General features: G+C 34.8%; 2 protein-coding genes across 3 annotated transcripts; one reads left to right on the top strand and one right to left on the bottom strand.

The window, feature by feature from the left end:
- Window positions 1–861: 861 nt before the first annotated feature.
- rcn3 (reticulocalbin 3, EF-hand calcium binding domain) lies at window positions 862–17,042 on the top strand. Of its 2 annotated transcripts, none has more exons than XM_055036203.1 (8): window positions 862–929; window positions 2,371–2,604; window positions 3,272–3,465; window positions 3,608–3,780; window positions 11,863–11,923; window positions 12,009–12,100; window positions 12,992–13,099; window positions 16,429–17,042. In XM_055036203.1, the coding sequence occupies exons 2-8, from the start codon at window positions 2,387–2,389 to the stop codon at window positions 16,534–16,536; spliced, it is 954 nt and encodes a 317-aa protein (XP_054892178.1). In that variant the 5' UTR covers window positions 862–929; window positions 2,371–2,386; the 3' UTR covers window positions 16,537–17,042. The 2 variants fall into 2 exon arrangements, with proteins under 2 accessions (XP_054892178.1, XP_054892177.1); XM_055036202.1 differs by lacking the exon at window positions 16,429–17,042 and adding an exon at window positions 14,096–14,982.
- Window positions 16,652–21,912, bottom strand: nosip (nitric oxide synthase interacting protein). Its single transcript, XM_055036204.1, has 9 exons — window positions 21,550–21,912; window positions 20,850–20,955; window positions 20,448–20,529; window positions 19,575–19,710; window positions 19,341–19,480; window positions 17,828–17,944; window positions 17,617–17,687; window positions 17,088–17,196; window positions 16,652–16,875 (listed from the first exon to the last, which is right to left on the bottom strand). The coding sequence occupies exons 1-9, from the start codon at window positions 21,617–21,619 to the stop codon at window positions 16,804–16,806; spliced, it is 903 nt and encodes a 300-aa protein (XP_054892179.1). The 5' UTR covers window positions 21,620–21,912; the 3' UTR covers window positions 16,652–16,803.
- Between the last annotated feature and the right edge of the window lie 312 nt (window positions 21,913–22,224).

Genomic DNA, 22,224 nt, shown 5'->3' with positions numbered 1-22,224 from the left:
TGCAGTTTCCAAACCTCTGAGTTTCCACCTCAGAGCAGCCCTGCCCCATGACTGCCCCACTCAGCTCCTTCAGGCTAGCCAGCAGCAATTAGCAAACATCTGATTGGAACTGTGGATCTCCTGAGCTCATTATAGGATCTACTTCTCAGTGCAGTCCTGATAAAAACGTTGTTCAAGGGTTAATGGACCTTATCCAGCTCCACTCACAACCTAGAAAATCCCACGTAGTCGTAAGTCTCACAAACAAAGCCTGGCAGTGCTTTGTTTCTATGCAAACATGGCGCTTTCCACATGGCGCCACGTGGCTCTGCAGTATTTCTGAGTCGATTAGGGCATCATTTCTTCTTGATTTTCACCAAATATCAGCTACAACAATGGACAGAGGAACTAACAAGTTCATGTCATCTTTTTTGGCTTATGATCTTTAGCCGTCATTAGTGAGTCAGGAGGAGCTGGAGGAGATTCATCTTTTCACAGATTGTCTCATGCCTTTAAAATTGTGCTGCTTTTAATGAGAAATAACAGACTCAAGAAATTATTACAGCAGGGGGGCCCAATTCATTTTTTTTTGTCATGGGGTCCAAGTTTCGTGTGGGCGCCCCTGCCTGGTCCCGGGAAGCCCAGCCACCCCAGGCAGCGCCTGCGGTGGGAAGTGAAGGGAAGGATGCACAAACTGAGAAAAAGTTACTCTGAGGTGGGGCGCGTGACAACGTGGCGGTATCCAGCCAATAAGAACGTATCATGAAATCCTTTCCCGCTAAGTGTCACTTCTATTGGTTGGAATTTTCTTCAACGCGTCGGTAATTGGTTAGCCACAGAAGAAGTCCCGCCCATTTTCCTTTATTATTTAAAGAAGCAAAATGCCAACGCGGACCTCTGTTCTGAGAGCTGTGCTGTGGGAGGAGGACTGTTCTGCTGCCAGAGAGCTGGTGAGCTTTTAAACTTTGTTGCAGATACTCCAGCTTACTGTTAGCTTATTGTTAGCTTACCTCCACATCTAGTCAAAGTTGTCATGGTTCCGTTAGTACCCCGCACACAGTGCAGGCAGGAAGCAAGAACCTTTTCACTGATGATAATTTGAGGCTTTCAGGAAACTGAGACTTTGTGCTGGCAGAGTGAGCTGACCTTTCACCTCCCAGGAGCCAATAAGTGTCTTGACAATGGCTCAAGATGTTTTCTGTCTTTCTACTGGAACTTTCTCTGTGTTCATGTTTTTAGCATTAGTTGATCAAAAGCATTGATTAACTGATCAGCGAGTCTGAACATCTTTTACACAAATTGGATTTCTGGTAGTTTGCCTGGCAGAAAGATGCAGATGTTCGGTGACCATCATGATAATCATGAGAAACAGTTCCAAGCCCACCGACCAGGGTGCCAAAGATAAACTATGACTGGAAATTGTCAGAATAGTTGCTGTTTTTTTTCTAGGGTTGTTCAGCCTGAGATAACTGTAGGCCTCAGTGTTAATGCTGATGCCTTTGGCGTTAAAATCAGAGGTATTTACAAGTATTTCATGTTTGGGAGCGTTGTCAGGAAAGACCTTCAATGAAACACAATAATGCCACAATAAAGTGTCGTTGGGATAAGGAAGAATTTGGGGCCAAAATTGACAGATTTAGTGAAAACCAAACTGAGCATGTCAGCATGCCAACATGTCATGGTGGTAGAACAGGAGCTCATGGGCTCTTTCAGGCCTTGGCCATGAAAACCACCAAGGTTTTCCAGTATTTCCACAAATGTGTTAATGAAATGTAGCAGAGAAAAAAATTATCACTATATCTCTTCAATTTGTACAGTTTTATATAGATCCAGGATTACTTTCTATCATAAAGAAAAAATGTTCATGTAGTTATTTTAGTGACTTTGTCTAAAGAGAATCACCGCTAGGCTCTGACCCTGTTTGTATAGTCCAGAAGTTGAAAGGCTTGTAAGTAAACCCATCCATTCATTTTCTAACATTCTGGTCCCTTGTGTTTGGGAAGTGCTGGTGTCCATCTCCAGTGAACGTTTCGGGACGAGAGGTGGGGTCACCTTTGACAGGTCCTAGTCTGTCGAAGGGCAACATAGAGACAGACAGGACAAACACGCACACACACATATGCACACATATGCACACACATGCACACACACGCACACACATGCACACGCCCACAAGCACACCTAAGGAGAATGTAGAAAGACCAATTAACCTGACAGTCATGTTTTTGGACCATGCACAGGGACCTAATCTCTGCTACACCTTTACAAAGATGTAAGGCTCTAAATAAATGTAGACCAAGTCAACCTAGAGATGTAGGAATATGTCTCATGTCCTTCTCAGAATTTGAATTTGCCATATTGTCTTTACTTTTCTCTCTCTTCATACCTCAGCCATCAGAAATCGGCCATGATGCTGCTGAGTTCACTGGCGTACCTGTACTTCCTGGGTACCGCTGCTCTTGCCGTCCCTGCTCAGGAGAAGCGGGTCCATCACCAGCCTGGTCTGAGTGACCACGTCCATGACGATAGTCAGAACTACCAGTACGACCATGAGGCCTTCCTGGGAAAAGAGGAAGCCAAAACATTCGACCAGCTGACCCCCGAGGAGAGCAAAGACCGACTGGCGTAGGTTCTGACAGTCCTGGTGCTATAGAAAAACGATCATTAATCAGTAAGATCAGAGTATTTACCTATTGTCTTAATTTAGTTGTGAATGTGTTGTTTAGCTTTCTTTGATCATTTGATGACAAATCAAAAGTTAAGCTTACTATGAATATGGTTGATCATTCCTTTGGTGTAGCCGTTCACAGCATCACTGGACAAAAAACACTCAGGTCATTTTTCTGGACTTTGCATTTCTAACTGAAAATGGAGAGTAATTATCAAAAGTTTGCTTTTGCTATATCTTGAATGGAAATTGGATGACTAAATCTAAAGTGCTGACATGGTGAGGTAAGCTGCAGAGCTCCAGTTCCTCATTGTTCCAAATTTTGCTTCATTATTTTGCTTCTTTTCTTACTGAGAACTCAACAGAAAATAACCAACCCCAGAAAAATGAGCAAAAGACATGGCTGTGTTTTAATCTTAAGATTTCTTTAATGTTTTCCAAATTCCTTTTCTACATAAGTTAGATGACAATATCTTATATTTACTCTGATGCCAAGAAAAACTTCCGTGAAATTGATCTGTGTAACAAGTGAGCTCAGTAAAATATTTACAGTCAACAGACTCTGTGTTGTTTCTGTTCTCAGTGACTAACTGAGCCTCGTCTCCTCTGACTTCGCCTCTACAGGAAGATCGTGGACCGGATCGACACGGACAAGGACGGCTACGTCACCCACCCAGAGCTGCACCAGTGGATCAAACACAGGCAGAGGAGGTACATCGAGGAGAACGTCAACAAGCACTGGAAGGACTACGACCAGAACCGGGACGACAAGATCGCCTGGGAGGAGTACAAGAACACCACCTACGGCTACTACCTGGGTAACGCCAGCTTCCTGTCTGACTTCCTACTTCACTCAGTCTCATCTGACAACACTAAGCAATAATCCGGTTGGATAGTTACTGTCTGATAGTCAAGACTGAACAGAGTTTGTAGAATCAGTTCAGGCCGCTTTCTGTCCAGGTGAGGAGTTCAGCGACATTGAGGACAAAGACACGTATAAGTCCATGCTGGCCCGGGACGAGCGACGCTTCAAGGCGGCCGACAAAGACCGTGACGGCATCGCCACGCGCGAGGAGTTTACTGCCTTCCTGCATCCTGAGGAGTTCGACTATATGAAGGATGTAGTGGTGCAGGTAGAGCTCAGTCCTGACACCATGGCAACGGTCCATGAAGACTAACACCTGGTTTTGCCCAGTAGAATTTGATAAGAAAATCTGCTTATGACTGCAGAGACAGGAACGTGACCTGGACCTGCCCCACTGGACCTGAACGGGCCAGTGGAGTTCAGGTTGTGATGCAACGAGTGAAAAAATATAGTTCAATCGGTTTTATTCGGTTGGCCAGGTTATGACTGGTGTATGCAGTAATATATACAGTAATATATACAGTAATATATGCAGTAATATATGCAGTAATATATACAGTAATATATGCAGTAATATATGCAGTAATATATACAGTAATATATGCAGTAATATATGCAGTAATATATGCAGTAATATGTGCAGTAATATATGCAGTAATATATACAGTAATATATACAGTAATATATGCAGTAATATATGCAGTAATATATGCAGTAATATATACAGTAATATATGCAGTAATATATGCAGTAATATATACAGTAATATATGCAGTAATATATACAGTAATATATACAGTAATATATACAGTAATATATGCAGTAATATATACAGTAATATATACAGTAATATATGCAGTAATATATGCAGTAATATATACAGTAATATATGCAGTAATATATACAGTAATATATGCAGTAATATATGCAGTAATATATGCAGTAATATGCACAGTAATATATACAGTAATATATACAGTAATATATGCAGTAATATATGCAGTAATATATGCAATAATATATACAGTAATATATGCAGTAATATATGCAGTAATATATACAGTAATATATACAGTAATATATACAGTAATATATGCAGTAATATATGCAGTAATATATGCAGTAATATATGCAGTAATATATGCAGTAATATATACAGTAATATGTACAATAATATATGCAGTAATATATACAGTAATATATACAGTAATATATGCAGTAATATATGCAGTAATATATACAGTAATATATACAGTAATATATGCAGTAATATATACAGTAATATATGCAGTAATATATACAGTAAATATACAGTAATATATACAGTAATATATGCAGTAATATATACAGTAATATATACAGTAATATATGCAGTAATATATACACTAATATACAGTAATATATGCAGTAATATATGCAGTAATATATGCAGTAATATGTGCAGTAATATATGCAGTAATATATGCAGTAATATATGCAGTAATATATACAGTAAATATATGCAGTAATATATGCAGTAATATATACAGTAATATATACAGTAATATATGCAGTAATATATGCAGTAATATATGCAGTAATATATACAGTAATATATGCAGTAATATATACAGTAATATATGCAGTAATATATACAGTATATATGCAGTAATATATACAGTAATATATGCAGTAATATATGCAGTAATATATGCAGTAATATGTGCAGTAATATATGCAGTAATATATACAGTAATATACAGTAATATATGCAGTAATATATGCAGTAATATATACAGTAATATATGCAGTAATATATGCAGTAATATATACAGTAATATATGCAGTAATATATACAGTAATATATACAGTAATATATACAGTAATATATGCAGTAATATATACAGTAATATATACAGTAATATATGCAGTAATATATGCAGTAATATATGCAGTAATATATACAGTAATATATACAGTAATATATACAGTAATATATACAGTAATATATACAGTAATATATGCAGTAATATATACAGTAATATATGCAGTAATATATACAGTAATATATACAGTAATATATGCAGTAATATATACAGTAATATATACAGTAATATATGCAGTAATATATGCAGTAATATATGCAGTAATATATACAGTAATATATACAGTAATATATGCAGTAATATATGCAGTAATATATGCAGTAATATATACACTAATATATACAGTAATATATGCAGTAATATTATGCAGTAATATATGCAGTAATATGTGCAGTAATATATGCAGTAATATATGCAGTAATATATGCAGTAATATATACAGTAATATATGCAGTAATATATGCAGTAATATATACAGTAATATATGCAGTAATATATACAGTAATATATACAGTAATATATACAGTAATATATGCAGTAATATACAGTAATATATACAGTAATATATGCAGTAATATATGCAGTAATATATGCAGTAATATATACAGTAATATATACAGTAATATATACAGTAATATATGCAGTAATATATGCAGTAATATATGCAGTAATATATACAGTAATATATACAGTAATATATGCAGTAATATATGCAGTAATATATGCAGTAATATATACAGTAATATATGCAGTAATATATGCAGTAATATATACAGTAATATATACAGTAATATATACAGTAATATATGCAGTAATATATGCAGTAATATATGCAGTAATATATACAGTAATATATGCAGTAATATATACAGTAATATATGCAGTAATATATGCAGTAATATATACAGTAATATATACAGTAATATATGCAGTAATATATGCAGTAATATATGCAGTAATATATACAGTAATATATGCAGTAATATATGCAGTAATATATGCAGTAATATATGCAGTAATATATACAGTAATATATACAGTAATATATACAGTAATATATGCAGTAATATATACAGTAATATATGCAGTAATATATGCAGTAATATATACAGTAATATATACAGTAATATACAGTAATATATGCAGTAATATATGCAGTAATATATGCAGTAATATATACAGTAATATATGCAGTAATATATACAGTAATATATGCAGTAATATATGCAGTAATATATGCAGTAATATATACAGTAATATATGCAGTAATATATACAGTAATATATGCAGTAATATATACAGTAATATATACAGTAATATATACAGTAATATATGCAGTAATATATACAGTAATATATACAGTAATATATACAGTAATATATGCAGTAATATATGCAGTAATATGCAGTAATATATACACTAATATATACAGTAATATATGCAGTAATATATACAGTAATATATACAGTAATATATGCAGTAATATATACAGTAATATATGCAGTAATATATACAGTAATATATACAGTAATATATACAGTAATATATGCAGTAATATATACAGTAATATATGCAGTAATATATGCAGTAATATATGCAGTAATATGCAGTAATATATACAGTAATATATGCAGTAATATATACAGTAATATATGCAGTAATATATACAGTAATATATACAGTAATATATACAGTAATATATGCAGTAATATATACAGTAATATATACAGTAATATATACAGTAATATATACAGTAATATATGCAGTAATATATGCAGTAATATATACAGTAATATGTACAATAATATATACAGTAATATATGCAGTAATATATACAGTAATATATACAGTAATACATGCAGTAATATATACAGTAATACATGCAGTAATATATACAGTAATATATGCAGTAATATATACAGTAATATGCAGTAATATATACAGTAATATATGCAGTAATATATACAGTAATATATGCAGTAATATATGCAGTAATATATGCAGTAATATATACAGTAATATATACAGTAATATATACAGTAATACATGCAGTAATATATACAGTAATACATGCAGTAATATATACAGTAATATATGCAGTAATATATACAGTAATATATGCAGTAATATATGCAGTAATATATGCAGTAATATATGCAGTAATATATGCAGTAATATATACAGTAATATATGCAGTAATATATGCAGTAATATATGCAGTAATATATACAGTAATATATGCAGTAATATATGCAGTAGTATATACAGTAATATATACAGTAATATATGCAGTAATATATGCAGTAATATATGCAGTAATATATACAATATATACAGTAATATATGCAGTAATATATGCAGTAATATATACAGTAATATATACAGTAATATATACAGTAATATATACAGTAATATATACAGTAATATATGCAGTAATATATGCAGTAATATATACAGTAATATATACAGTAATATATGCAGTAATATATACAGTAATATATACAGTAATATATGCAGTAATATATACAGTAATATATGCAGTAATATATGCAGTAATATATACAGTAATATATGCAGTAATATATACAGTAATATATGCAGTAATATATGCAGTAATATATACAGTAATATATGCAGTAATATATACAGTAATATATGCAGTAATATATACAGTAATATATGCAGTAATATATGCAGTAATATATACAGTAATATATGCAGTAATATATACAGTAATATATGCAGTAATATATGCAGTAATATATACAGTAATATATGCAGTAATATATACAGTAATATATACAGTAATATATGCAGTAATATACAGTAATACATGCAGTAATATATACAGTAATATATACAGTAATACATGCAGTAATATATACAGTAATACATGCAGTAATATATACAGTAATATATGCAGTAATATATACAGTAATATATGCAGTAATATATACAGTAATATATGCAGTAATATATGCAGTAATATATGCAGTAATATATGCAGTAATATATACAGTAATATATACAGTAATATATACAGTAATATGCAGTAATATATACAGTAATACATGCAGTAATATATGCAGTAATATATGCAGTAATATATGCAGTAATATATGCAGTAATATATGCAGTAATATATGCAGTAATATATGCAGTAATATATGCAGTAATATATACAGTAATATATGCAGTAATATATACAGTAATATATACAGTAATATGCAGTAATATATGCAGTAATATATGCAGTAATATATACAGTAATATATACAGTAATATATGCAGTAATATATGCAGTAATATATACAGTAATATATACAGTAATATATACAGTAATATATGCAGTAATATATGCAGTAATATACACTAATATATACAGTAATATATGCAGTAATATATACAGTAATATATACAGTAATATGCAGTAATATATACAGTAATATATGCAGTAATATATACAGTAATATATGCAGTAATATATACAGTAATATATGCAGTAATATATACAGTAATATATGCAGTAATATATGCAGTAATATATACAGTAATATATACAGTAATATATACAGTAATATATGCAGTAATATATACAGTAATATATACAATAATATATGCAGTAATATATACAGTAATATATACAGTAATATATGCAGTAATATATGCAGTAATATATGCAGTAATATATACAGTAATATATACAGTAATATATGCAGTAATATATGCAGTAATATATACAGTAATATATACAGTAATATATGCAGTAATATATGCAGTAATATATGCAGTAATATATACAATAATATATGCAGTAATATATACAGTAATATATACAGTAATATATGCAGTAATATATGCAGTAATATATGCAGTAATATATACAGTAATATATACAGTAATATATGCAGTAATATATACAGTAATATATGCAGTAATATATACAGTAATATATACAGTAATATATGCAGTAATATATGCAGTAATATATGCAGTAATATATGCAGTAATATATACAGTAATATATACAGTAATATATGCAGTAATATATGCAGTAATATATACAGTAATATATGCAGTAATATATACAGTAATATATGCAGTAATATATACAGTAATATATGCAGTAATATATACAGTAATATATGCAGTAATATATGCAGTAATATATGCAGTAATATATACAGTATATGCAGTAATATATGCAGTAATATATACAGTAATATATGCAGTAATATATACAGTAATATATGCAGTAATATATGCAGTAATATATACAGTAATATATGCAGTAATATATGCAGTAATATATGCAGTAATATATACAGTAATATATGCAGTAATATATACAGTAATATATACAGTAATATATGCAGTAATATATGCAGTAATATATGCAGTAATATATACAGTAATATATACAGTAATATATGCAGTAATATATGCAGTAATATATACAGTAATATATGCAGTAATATATGCAGTAATATATGCAGTAATATATACAGTAATATATGCAGTAATATATACAGTAATATATGCAGTAATATATACAGTAATATATGCAGTAATATATACAGTAATATATGCAGTAATATATGCAGTAATATATGCAGTAATATATACAGTAATATATGCAGTAATATATGCAGTAATATATACAGTAATATATGCAGTAATATACAGTAATAATACAGTAATATATGCAGTAATATATGCAGTAATATATGCAGTAATATATACAGTAATATATGCAGTAATATATACAGTAATATATACAGTAATATATGCAGTAATATATGCAGTAATATATGCAATAATATATACAGTAATATATGCAGTAATATGCAGTAATATATACAGTAATATATGCAGTAATATATGCAGTAATATATGCAGTAATATATGCAGTAATATATACAGTAATATATGCAGTAATATATGCAGTAATATATGCAGTAATATATACAGTAATATATGCAGTAATATATACAGTAATATATACAGTATATGCAGTAATATATGCAGTAATATATGCAGTAATATATACAGTAATATATACAGTAATATATGCAGTAATATATGCAGTAATATATACAGTAATATATGCAGTAATATATACAGTAATATATGCAGTAATATATGCAGTAATATATACAGTAATATATGCAGTAATATATGCAGTAATATATGCAGTAATATATACAGTAATATATGCAGTAATATATGCAGTAATATATGCAGTAATATATGCAGTAATATATACAGTAATATATGCAGTAATATATGCAGTAATATATACAGTAATATATGCAGTAATATATGCAGTAATATATGCAGTAATATACAGTAATATATGCAGTAATATATACAGTAATATATACAGTAATATATGCAGTAATATATGCAGTAATATATGCAGTAATATATACAGTAATATACAGTAATATATGCAGTAATATATGCAGTAATATATACAGTAATATATGCAGTAATATATGCAGTAATATATGCAGTAATATATACAGTAATATATGCAGTAATATATACAGTAATATATGCAGTAATATATACAGTAATATATGCAGTAATATATACAGTAATATATGCAGTAATATATGCAGTAATATATGCAGTAATATATACAGTAATATATGCAGTAATATATGCAGTAATATATACAGTAATATATGCAGTAATATATACAGTAATATATACAGTAATATATGCAGTAATATATGCAGTAATATATGCAGTAATATATACAGTAATATATGCAGTAATATATACAGTAATATATACAGTAATATATGCAGTAATATATACAGTAATATATGCAGTAATATATGCAGTAATATATACAGTAATATATACAGTAATATATGCAGTAATATATGCAGTAATATATACACCAGTGACTTATTAGCCTCATCGGTTGTAAAAATGATTGCAAATATTCAAGGACATTTTTTAATTTATCAGCGTGTCGGTGATAAATTAAATGGTGGCAGCTACTTTTGAGATTTACATCATGTTATAATGTTCTTCCCTCATCAAAAACATACCTTAGGTGTTGCTTTAATCATTTTGTGCATATTTGTGAAATCCTTTTTAATCTCCAAGGCAACAGTTCAGCTGTGCAAAGCGTTGGGGGGCGGGGTGGGTTACCTAGCACCACCTTTTAGGATGAAGCTTCTCCTCAGAGCTGCAGTTTCCAACCTCACAGAGCAGCAACTCCCCACTCAGATCCTTGAAGAAGAAATGTTGTGGCCAAAGGGAAACATCAGAGGAAGAGTTTTGAAAGAATTCCAGGCATTAAATTGCACAGTCATGTTTCTTTTAGGTCATATTTGACATAAACATTTTCAAGATTGAACTGATGGTAACAGTTACTTGATTGTGCTATAAAATGGCAATATGTGCCTGGAAAACACAATACTGGCCCTTTAAATGAAAGTCAGTAAATCACTTTGTTCTCTCTACAGGAAACTATGGAGGACATTGATAAGGACGGTGACGGAAAGGTCAACCTCCATGAGTATATTGGTAGGTCAGCCCTGTGTCCAGTCTGACCAGTGAGCTCTGCGCTGGAACCAGAGGTTCTGGTGTTCATCATGTCTGCCCTCACCAGGTGACATGTACACACCGGAGGACGGCGAGTCGGAGCCTGACTGGGTCCAGACTGAGAGGAAACACTTTGGAGAGTTCAGAGACGTCAACAAGGTGAGAGCTGCTCATACCTGTAACATTTCATCATGTCTTAAAACGTTACTGTATTTTCTCAGGATTTGATGTGACAGGCCAACACATCATACACAGTCATGTATGATTATATAGGGGAAGACAACAGGAAATGTTTTTTTTTTTTTGTTCAAAAAAATTCCAGGGAAATGTTAAACTGTTAGTTAGCAGCTTTAGGTCAGAACTTTGAGTAGGCCATTCTAACACATGTATTTCCTTTGATCTCAACCACTATAGCTCTGGCATCACCATGGTGATAGTGTGTATAAGCTGTGCGAAACGGACACAGTGCTGCCTTCAAGGCACAGCTCGACTTTCCAAGCTTCCTCCTCAGATAGCAGCTCTCACCCACCAGTCTCCCACTCAGCTCCTTCAGACTAGCCAGCAGCAATTAGCAGACATCTGCTACAACTGTGGATCTGCTGAGCTCATTATAGGAACTACTTCTCAGTGCAGTGCTGTTAAAAAGGTTGTTAATAAGGTAATAAAGGAGCCATGTTGTGATGACTTCCTGAAGGGGGAGTTTCAGAAAGAGCAGCAGTTCTTAAAGAGACAGAGGCCAAATTTAATCAAATATGACATAAAAAAAGGGTGTTTCAGTTTTATTAAGAAAAAAAAGCTTTTTATAATGGAAGACAATGTCTTGATACTTGATGGTGTAATTTCATAGCACAATGTGCCTGGAAAATATACAACACTGTCCCTTTAAATTTGAGTTTTTCAGTCAATCTTTTGATGATGAACAAACCAGTCAGTTCTGGTTTTTGTCTCACTTGGTGCTGGTGACTCGATGCTACCCGTCTCCTGTTCTGCTGCTGCTGCTGCTGATTCTAGTCCAGATAAAATAAGATCCCGTCTTCATTCATGCTGCAGGACGGCTACCTGGATGCTAACGAAGTTGCCCAGTGGGTTCTACCAGGAGAGGTGGACCATGCTGACAACGAGGCCAAGCATCTGATCCACGAGACCGACACAAACAAGGTAGATAGATGCATTGCTTAGGAATGGTACATTTATCCCGAGTGTGCGTTTAAATGTTGCACAGCACAGTTCACTTTTGTGTCAACCCAAAGAGACCAATCAAAGGATCCCTTTAAAGCATTGTGCTACTTCCTGTTTGATCTGTCTGGCTGTGATTACATGATGCCAGATTAATATTTCTGCAACATGAATTAATTACATGACTTGATAAATTCAGAGACTTTTGACTTTTGCATCAAAGACCATGCAGCATAACTGTAAAGTTAATGTTATCTAAATGACTGATTTTATTCTCTAGTTGAATCCTGGAGTCAAAATGTTGCAGGTTTTCTCTCATATTAAGTTAGAAATATGGCAAATCAGCTGTTTGTTATTAAAACTGAATCATTTTGCCTGATTTTTTAGTTTCTTTGCTTTATCTAAGATCAACTTAATCAGAAAGTCTGATTTTCTACAGTTGTAGAAATCATTTTGATAATCTTACTTATAAAATAATGTCAAAGCTATATTATACTGTTGCAGTTGGTTCACTTTTATTATCATTTTGTAAAGAAATTAGGAGGGTTTATTTTGTTTATGGATTATTTTCCTCTTTAATTTCTCTATTTTGTTTTTAGTTAATATTTACCTTAAAAGTCAACATCTGCTCAGATTGGTGCTAGTTTGGTTTCTTTTGCTGGTTGATCTGAAAAACTAAACATCTATTTTAAAAATAACAGTTTCTAGAACTCATTACTGTGATTAAGTTGCATATTGAGTTAAATGATGGGTTAAAACGTAACATTTTGTTTAGGACTTTGACTCGACTCAGGACCTGACTCCAGACATTAGACTGACTCGGTTCCTCCTCCACTGCCAGCACAGGCATATATAATTGCTTAATTGAATTAATTGCTAATCATCTCTCTCTCTGTTCTTCATCCCTCCTTTCTTCTGCTTCTCTTAATCACCTCCCAATCAACCCATGTTGGATGAAATGCTGTAATCACTCAACAGGACGAGAAAATCACCAAGAAGGAAATTCTGGCCAATTGGAACATGTTTGTGGGCAGCCAGGCGACCAATTATGGTGAAGATTTAACAAAGAAACATGACGAACTTTGATGAAGTGTCCTTTGGAAGTTTGGGGCTGGGGAAATGGGGTGGGTTAGACTGGGTTCACTTAAGTCTCTAAAGTTTTGACTCTTCATAATGCGACAGACAGTCTTGGTGTAACCATGACCCCTTTATTCATGAATGGAAGGTTTGCAACCAGAGATGCACTGAGGAATCAGCAGATATGAGCAGTAACCTGCTGGTCACCCTCAAAAATCCTTCTTTTTTCCTCTGATCAGGGATTGAACTTTGCTAAGCACTACCAGGTCTCGCTGATGCTCTTTGTTGTGGATGTAGTTACTGAGAGAAGACTCAAGTGAAAAACGGGTGAAATCTGTCTCTGCATTCTGATTGGTGCATCTCTGCTTGTAGCTTCCAGACGCGTGCTACAGGAAGCAGTCACATACTGTGTATGTCAGGGTGGTAATGCTGAGAAAGAGGCCGTCCTTTCTGGGTTTTTAGACTTTTTTTTTTATTCACTTGGGTTATCAGATTATCACACAATACACCAAGGCTGTAATGTTAGGTATGGATTCGAGTGGATTCTAATAGGAAACAGTGTTCAGAAGAGAGGAAATAATTTCTATTAAAATGTGACTTTAACAAGTTTAGCCATCAAAAAGGTAGAAATTGGGGGGAGAAAGAGGTCAAGGATGGACTGTTACAGACTTTTTATAGTTTGACAATTAAAGTCTTTTTGTACAAATGTTGTTTGTGGTGTTTATGCTGTATTGCATGGTTTTTTTGTTTTACTTTAATTACTCAGTAAAAGCTCATCAAACTGTGAAGGATGGAGGTTCACTGCTGCAAGTCTGAGTCATTAGATGCAGTCATCTTTATTAAACTGGAATAATAAAATTGAAAGGTTAATTTATTCAGTAGCTCGGTTAACACACAGAACTAGATTCATTCCACAAGCTGTTTTCTTTGTCTGTTAATTCTGATTTTCAGCTCCCAGCCAATGAAAACATTTAAGATCAGAATATCACCTCCTGATCTGCACTTTTTCCAAATAGAACTAGAGTTCTAGAATCTGAGGCGACTCAGAAGCTTGTTTTATTTTAAAAGGTGAGTGACAAAAGAAAATCACATCATTATACCATAATAAAAACATGTATTAGTAATTATGAAATGCCACTTTGTATATTAATCAAGAGGCTGCAAATGGTAGAAATCTGAGTTTTGCTGGAAGCAGAGCTTTATGTTGCATTAAGAAAGTTCTCAAGAATTTAAAATATTTCATTGCTAAAAAAAAAAAATTTTCCTCAGTGAGTTTCACTTCAGGATCTCAGGTTCTCCTGACCCATTCAGTAAAGTGGAATTATTTTTGAAGTCAATTTATTTCAGTGGCTAAACGTATTATGTTTAACACTCAATGTAGATGAATTACACACAGATGTTTTCCAGCTTTTATTCTTATTAATTATGATTATTTCCCAGAGATGTAATTTGAATATTACATCAGACCAATAAAACGGGTATTTTTAATCATGTAACGTGAGCAACAAGTATGTTTAATGTATTAATGGTACTTATAAATGGTACTTTTAATCTGACGAATGAGACACATTGTGATGCACATTTTATTTTATTGAATATAACTGCAGACTGAAAGTGAAAGACTCCTTCATAAATGTCACATCAATGATCGTCACGTTTTCTGAGAAAACTACGTTTTGGCGTGGAATATGTGTAGAGAGTGAAATATAAATGAGTCAGAAAAGTTTGTTTGGGAATCCTGGGAATTATTGGAGCCAGTGTAGACCATGCCTGAACAACAACTGACTTAGTTTCATCCAACTTTTGCTGTTTTGCAGATCAACAAGTGCAGTCAGGAGTACATTGTGCCTGCTGATGTAAACTGCTGGTGTGTGTGTAGAGGAATCCATCAGTAATCAATCACATCAGATCGAAAGCCTAATAGATTTATGAACATGATATGATAATAGTTTCAGTGTTTCAGTTATTAAGTTTTACACAGTTAATTACCGTTTTAGTTAAAAAACATTTTCTCAATTTCAATTTTTATTTTTACTTGCTTTAGCGATCTATTAGAACTGTGGTTGTAATGTCATAAATTGAAGGATGAATACTTATGCAAGGTTAAATGAAAATCCATGTGTTTTTCTTTGACGTCATTGACGTGTTCTTGTGAAGGATGTGATGGAAAAACGTTTAGAGACTTTAAAAGCACACATGATGAAGTAAAAATGTGTTGTGTCTCTGCTCATCAGGACGGCCGCCTGTCTCTGTCTGAAGTGCTCGACAAAACAGAATCCATCAGGATGAGCACAATCACTGACTATGGAGGCATGAGGGTGGAGGAGCATGACGAACTGTGAAAACACAACTCCAACTGGACAAACCTCATCTGACCTGACTGTTAGAGCCCACCGTTATTTTCCTCACGTTAAACATGCAAACTATATGAAGTCAAAGTAATCACTCAGAAAGTGCTAGAGTTAAAAAAAAATTTATTTACCATTTCATTCAGAAAGACCAAAGCATCCAGCCAAAGAAAAACACAACACCCAGGAACTGTACGCTTACAAGCTGCAGAAATCTTTGACATCTCATCGAGCTGCTCAAGCCTCCTCATCCTCACATCCTCATGCCTGCATCACTGGACGGGCCTCTTTGGCTCTCAGGTCAACTCCAGAACCTGCGAAGCCGGTTCCACCCTGGGAGGAAACAGACAGACAGCTGGAGCTCAGCTACACACAGACAAACTCTCACAGGGAGGCAGAGGGACTCTGAACACTGAATCAGGCTTCCTCATCAAATGTGTTACTGACCATTTTTGTAACTCAAGGAAAAACAATTAAATTTGATCCGACTGTTCTCTTTATTGTTAGTAGCAGCTTTTTCAGCATCCTCTGAGTCAGCTACCTACCCTCTGCAGTGGGATGATGTCTCTCTCTGTTAGCTTGGCTCCAGACACGGGGTCAGTCATGTCCTTCTTTATCAACTTCTCCACACACTCCTGAGTCACTACAGTCCCCCTGAAACGGTCAGTCAGGAGAATCAGTCAGTGGTGAGGCTGAAACATGGTCCTGGATGTTCACTGCAAAAACACTAAATCTGACCAAGTATTTTTGGATTTAGTTTCTAGTTCAAATGTCTTAGTGCACTAGAAATACAACAAAGGTAACTTACAAGTAACTTTTCAGAGAGATAAGTCAACCACTCTTTTTTATTGTTGAAAATGTACCAGTTATTTCACTGTGTTATAAGTGGAATAATCTGTCTATAGAACTTGTACTTTTTTCATCAATTTAAAGCAAGCTTCTATATCTGGTTGAAAAATGACTTGTAAGATAGTTTTGCCGTATTTCGCATGCACTAAGACTGGAAACTAAATCAAAAGTACTTTGTAAGATTTAGTGTTTTTGCAGTGTGACAGCAATGGGGTAAGGACTCACGAGGGTCTCAGGACGGCGCAGGGGACACTGTTACCCAGAGCGTCTCTGGTCACTGCACACACATACCTCTCCTGGGGGCAGAAAGCAGCAGACTGGAGTGAAACCCTGCAACGCTCCACACTGTTCCATCTAAAGCAGGTTAGTTTTCCAGACATGGTTTCTCTGTTGTTTTTTCCTCTTAGTGTGAGCACAGACTGGTGAGTAAACTGACCTGGCGGTTGAGCAAGGCCACCCTGTCCAGGCTTGAGTCCAGTGGGGTGAAGTTCACTGGGATGAGGTCGTTCATCTTGATGGGTCGTCCAGACATGGGACACAGCACAGCTTTACTCTGACACAAAGAACAAACACAGCTTCAGAGAGCTGCTGCAGCTCACATAGAGATGGGTTTCAGCCAGAGGGTCAACCTGTCCTCTCTTTAGAGCGGTGCCAACAGAAGGGTACACATTAAATCAGCAGATATCATGACATCCACGCAGAAAGCAAACAGCTGAACCCGCAACAAGCTCCAGATCTTTTACACAATCTGAGACCAGCAAGAGGCTGAAGAAGGAGAGCAGAGCAGAGTGGATAAAAGGAAGCAAAGCTGCTCTTTTATCCCTTTAAAGCATTTCTCAAGTCATGCTCTGTCTTACACACACAGCGTATGTCTTTCTAATGTCACAGGGACTTAATATTGACTTCTATTCATTTTCATTTCATTTTCTGACCTAAACTCAATTAACACCTTAGTCCCAAACCTGACCCCTAATTCAAAATCAGCATTCTTATGGGCTCCAGGCTTTTGGATCCAAATGGATAAGTTAGTGCCCACAACATAGTAAGGGAAATGGTCCGTCCACTGTACTAAACACAAGGGACACACACACACACACACACACACACACACACACACACACACACACACACACACACACACACACACACACACACACACACACACACACACACACACACACACACACACACAGCAGCCAGCTGCATGCAGGGCATCTGCTTGAACGGATCAACAGTTCCATTAACAGAATGTTGAGGGCTTTTCTGGGAGAAGCAAATCTTACTGCAGCTAAACAGTTTCAATTTACACCAAATAGGCATAATATTCTGATTATTAGCAGTTAGTTAGACCAGTTAGTTTATGCTGGTCACATTGCTTAGCTAGCTGTCAGAGGTTGAGTGGCTAAAACCTTTCCTCTGCCTGCATCTCCCAATTCTTTGCAGGTCTGGATCAGAGTTCAGTAAATATTCTATATATTGAATATCCTATCAGCTGTATTATCTGTTGACATTGCTCATATGTCTATGTAAACTGAATTCTGACACTTTTCTATCACAACCAGCATTAAGTTCTTCAGTAATCTGAGGACTTTAACATTGCTGCTATGAGGACAAACAGTCTAATATAATCCCACACACCAAAAGGTCCATGATGTCAGTGGTCATAATGTTATGCCTTCAATGCAGGAAGCATTTTTTTTCCCAGCTAGTTTATTAAAAATAAAATGAGCTTGTTTAATTGAAATGACTCATTTTATGCATATAGTTCTGAAATGTTTCTGCTACTCTGCAACAAGCTAACTAGAAAGACTGGTATGATGAGTTGCTCCAGAGGTGGCTGCCATGGTGAGTAGGATAAATGGATAAATGGAAGAGAACATTCAAAAATAAAAAAACTGAACCAAAAACAAAAAAAACAAACAGCAGCGAAAGATGGGAATCCTACTGACGGGTTTCTTCAGCAGGGTGGGCTTGGCCTCTGGGGTCAGGGAGGGGATCCAGAAGCTGGGCAGGCTCTGGCTGGAGGAGGGGGTCGAACCCGCACTGGACGCCTCTCCTGAGCTGCTCGCTTCACTCTCCTTCTTCTGCCCTGAAGAAAACAGGAAAAAAAAGGCATACTTTATCCTGGAAGGAAGCTAGAAATTCTGTTTAACGGTTCAGAATCAGCGCTGAGTGAGAGGCACCAGATGTGAACGGGTTGATGGGTTTGGACACGATGCTGTTCTCGCTGGTCTTAAACCTCTCCACCCTCTGCCGTTCCTCAGACTTGGACTCCAGCTGGTTGGTGCTCTTCAGAGCTTGCTTCTGCTTCTCATACGCCTGCAGGGCCACAGAGGGAACAAGAATCACTGAGAATGTTTCCTAATACTTCCTAAGTGCTTGTTTGAACTTTGGCACTATTTTTTTCTAGTGGAGACTGGTGAGATATGGACGTTTCTATGGTAACAGGTTGGGAGTTGATGACAAACTTTTCCTGGCTCAGGTTATCCTGAACTATCCTCAGTCGTTATGCTGCTGTGGGCTTCGGCTACTGGAGGACAAATTGACCACATTATTCTACAACTCTCCATTTTTGAATTATTTGCTGTAATTTCAACTTTTAACAGGATGTTCTCTGTTTTTTTCCAAGCTTCTGGTGTTCTGTTTCGCTGTGACTCCTTCCTGGAGGAAGAGTAATGGTGCCAACAACTTCATGTTTTCCTCCTGCTTCTGATGGAAACACTTGGCTCTGTGTTTCAGATTCAACCTGACCGAGACTTTACTGTGACTAATCGTACGCTCTCGCTTACAGATGATGAAACCATCATGATAATGAATCTGTTAATATGCGTTTCTCTCCTAGAGGATGCATGTCACTGAACAGACTTCTTTAAAGGCCTTGATGTGTTATGAATATAGAAATAAACTGAACTGAATTGATGTGCAGAGCGAGGATTCCTACTACACAGAAGAATTATGGGCTGTTTGTCCCAGTCATTATGAATTGATACATTGAAATTGAGGATCTAGCTGTAGTTCCTGACAATAAGCGTTGCCTAGCTGTGTGATGATCTTACCTTCATCTTTTTGGCTATTTCTGTCTTCTGGTGCAGAATGTATTCAAGAATGGCCTGTTTTTCATACAAATATCCATCTGGGCTGTGGAAAAAGTAAACATTATAGTATGGATGTGTGTGGGCGTGTAAAAACAGTGAAGCATCACAAACATCAGGTATCAAAAACATAAAAATCTCTTGAAGTACAACAAAAACATCCGTCTTGATTAAACAATGCCTGAAAACTGTTTCCTGGTGTCACAAGAGTGAGTTGAACTTTTATCTCAGTAGTTCTATGTGCTCTGACATATCTGACCTCAGCTGTTTTCTGTGCTTCTTGTTTCATACGATGAAGCCATAAATCATAACCTGTGACTGTGTGTGTATGTGTGAGAGTTCAGTGGATCTGAGAGAGCACCGTACGTCACCACAGGGTCCTGGCAGGGCTGCAGGGACAGGCAGCAGCAGTCAAAGTCTTTGATGGCATCTTTTCCCAGACGGACGCTCTGGGTTCCATAACCAGACGCCGCTGATCAGGATGAGAATGACACAGCATACCAAGAACAAAATCAGCTGGAACACTTCACAGATAATTTCACTACGTCTAGAAAAAGGTCAGAGTAAATATCTGAATCCAGTTCACGATTCTGTACCAGGAGGCTTTGAAAGCCAGTTTTCATGTTATACGTTCATTAGAAACTAAAGTCTTTTGATATTTGAGAGTTTGTATTGTATTATTATATTAGTTGCAAATGCTCTCAAAATGCCAATGTTATCATTTATTGCAATAATTTATAGGACAATTTATCGTCCAACAAAATGTGTTATTGTGACAAATCTTCCTAGTTAAATTCCAGAGATGAATCCAAACATAACAACTTAGTTTATCATTTCACATTTGTATCACTGCAAAAGTATTTACATCCCCATGTCAACTATATCAGTTACCAAACAGTTTGTAAACTCCGGGACTCGATTTGGGAGAAACAATGAATGGATTCAGGTTCTGACCCATCAATACAGACTCCCTCACTCTGTCTATTGAACCGCTGTGTTTAGCTCAGGATCCATTAATAATACCATTAGCCAATAGATGCTGCTGCTGCTGCTGAGTGAAGCTCACCTGTGTCCTTCCTCTTCTCATGGTACGTATAGACAGCTCCGGCTGTGCAGTTCTTTCCATGTCGAGTCATGTTGTCGTTTCTTTCCCGATGTTACCGGCTGACAGCTCCAGAAGTATCAGCTAGCTTTAGCTGCTAAGACTCAGAAACTACGCAGCAATGCGCGGTGGCTTAATATGGATGTGGAACTAGAGAAGGGCTTCCTTTGGCGGGTAGCAATTCAACAATGGTCCCATAAAGGATCTTATTTCTTGGAAAATTACTCTAAATAAGTACGTTATTTATTCTAGCGGTGTTGTTTCTTCCTTGTCTTTTCCCTTTTTATTTCTTCTTCTTTCTATTTTCGAGTGGACAGTTTGTAGGTGCACACCGCCACCTGCTGGATTAATGCGAGTACTTATCACATGATACTCAGTGACAATAGACCTTCAGCTGGTTGAGCAGAATAAACATAGTTCTGATTGTGTGATGAATTAATCCTTAAACTATTGTTTCCTTCTGTTGTTTTTAAATGTCTTTTACTGCAATGAGCTTTTTCCATTTAATGACTTGTGTTTCAGAATATTTGATGAAGCTCTAAAATATTCATAGAGAACTAAATACAAATTTTTTTTATTTTCCTAGAGATGTAATCCTGGTATTTTCTCTGACTTCATGTTTCTCTCTGTCTGCAGCTC

Source organism: Poeciliopsis prolifica, unplaced genomic scaffold (genome assembly GCF_027474105.1).
Source record: "Poeciliopsis prolifica strain line A6 unplaced genomic scaffold, Auburn_PproV2 SCAFFOLD010, whole genome shotgun sequence".
Lineage (NCBI taxonomy): Eukaryota > Metazoa > Chordata > Actinopteri > Cyprinodontiformes > Poeciliidae > Poeciliopsis > Poeciliopsis prolifica.
This window is presented reverse-complemented; position numbering and strand designations above follow the sequence as displayed.

Excerpts from the sequence above, each read along its gene's own strand:
- rcn3 (XM_055036203.1), top strand. The coding sequence starts at position 2,387 with ATGATGCTGCTGAGTTCACTGGCGTACCTGTACTTCCTGGGTACCGCT. Across the intron at positions 12,101-12,991 it reads AGTTCAGAGACGTCAACAAG|GACGGCTACCTGGATGCTAA; the intron begins GTGAGAGCTGCT and ends TTCATGCTGCAG. Across the intron at positions 13,100-16,428 it reads ACGAGACCGACACAAACAAG|GACGGCCGCCTGTCTCTGTC; the intron begins GTAGATAGATGC and ends TCTGCTCATCAG.
- nosip (XM_055036204.1), bottom strand. The coding sequence starts at position 21,619 with ATGACTCGACATGGAAAGAACTGCACAGCCGGAGCTGTCTATACGTAC. Across the intron at positions 17,197-17,616 it reads TGCGCCGTCCTGAGACCCTC|GGGGACTGTAGTGACTCAGG; the intron begins GTGAGTCCTTAC and ends TGACCGTTTCAG. Across the intron at positions 16,876-17,087 it reads ACATCATCCCACTGCAGAGG|GGTGGAACCGGCTTCGCAGG; the intron begins GTAGGTAGCTGA and ends GTTTCCTCCCAG.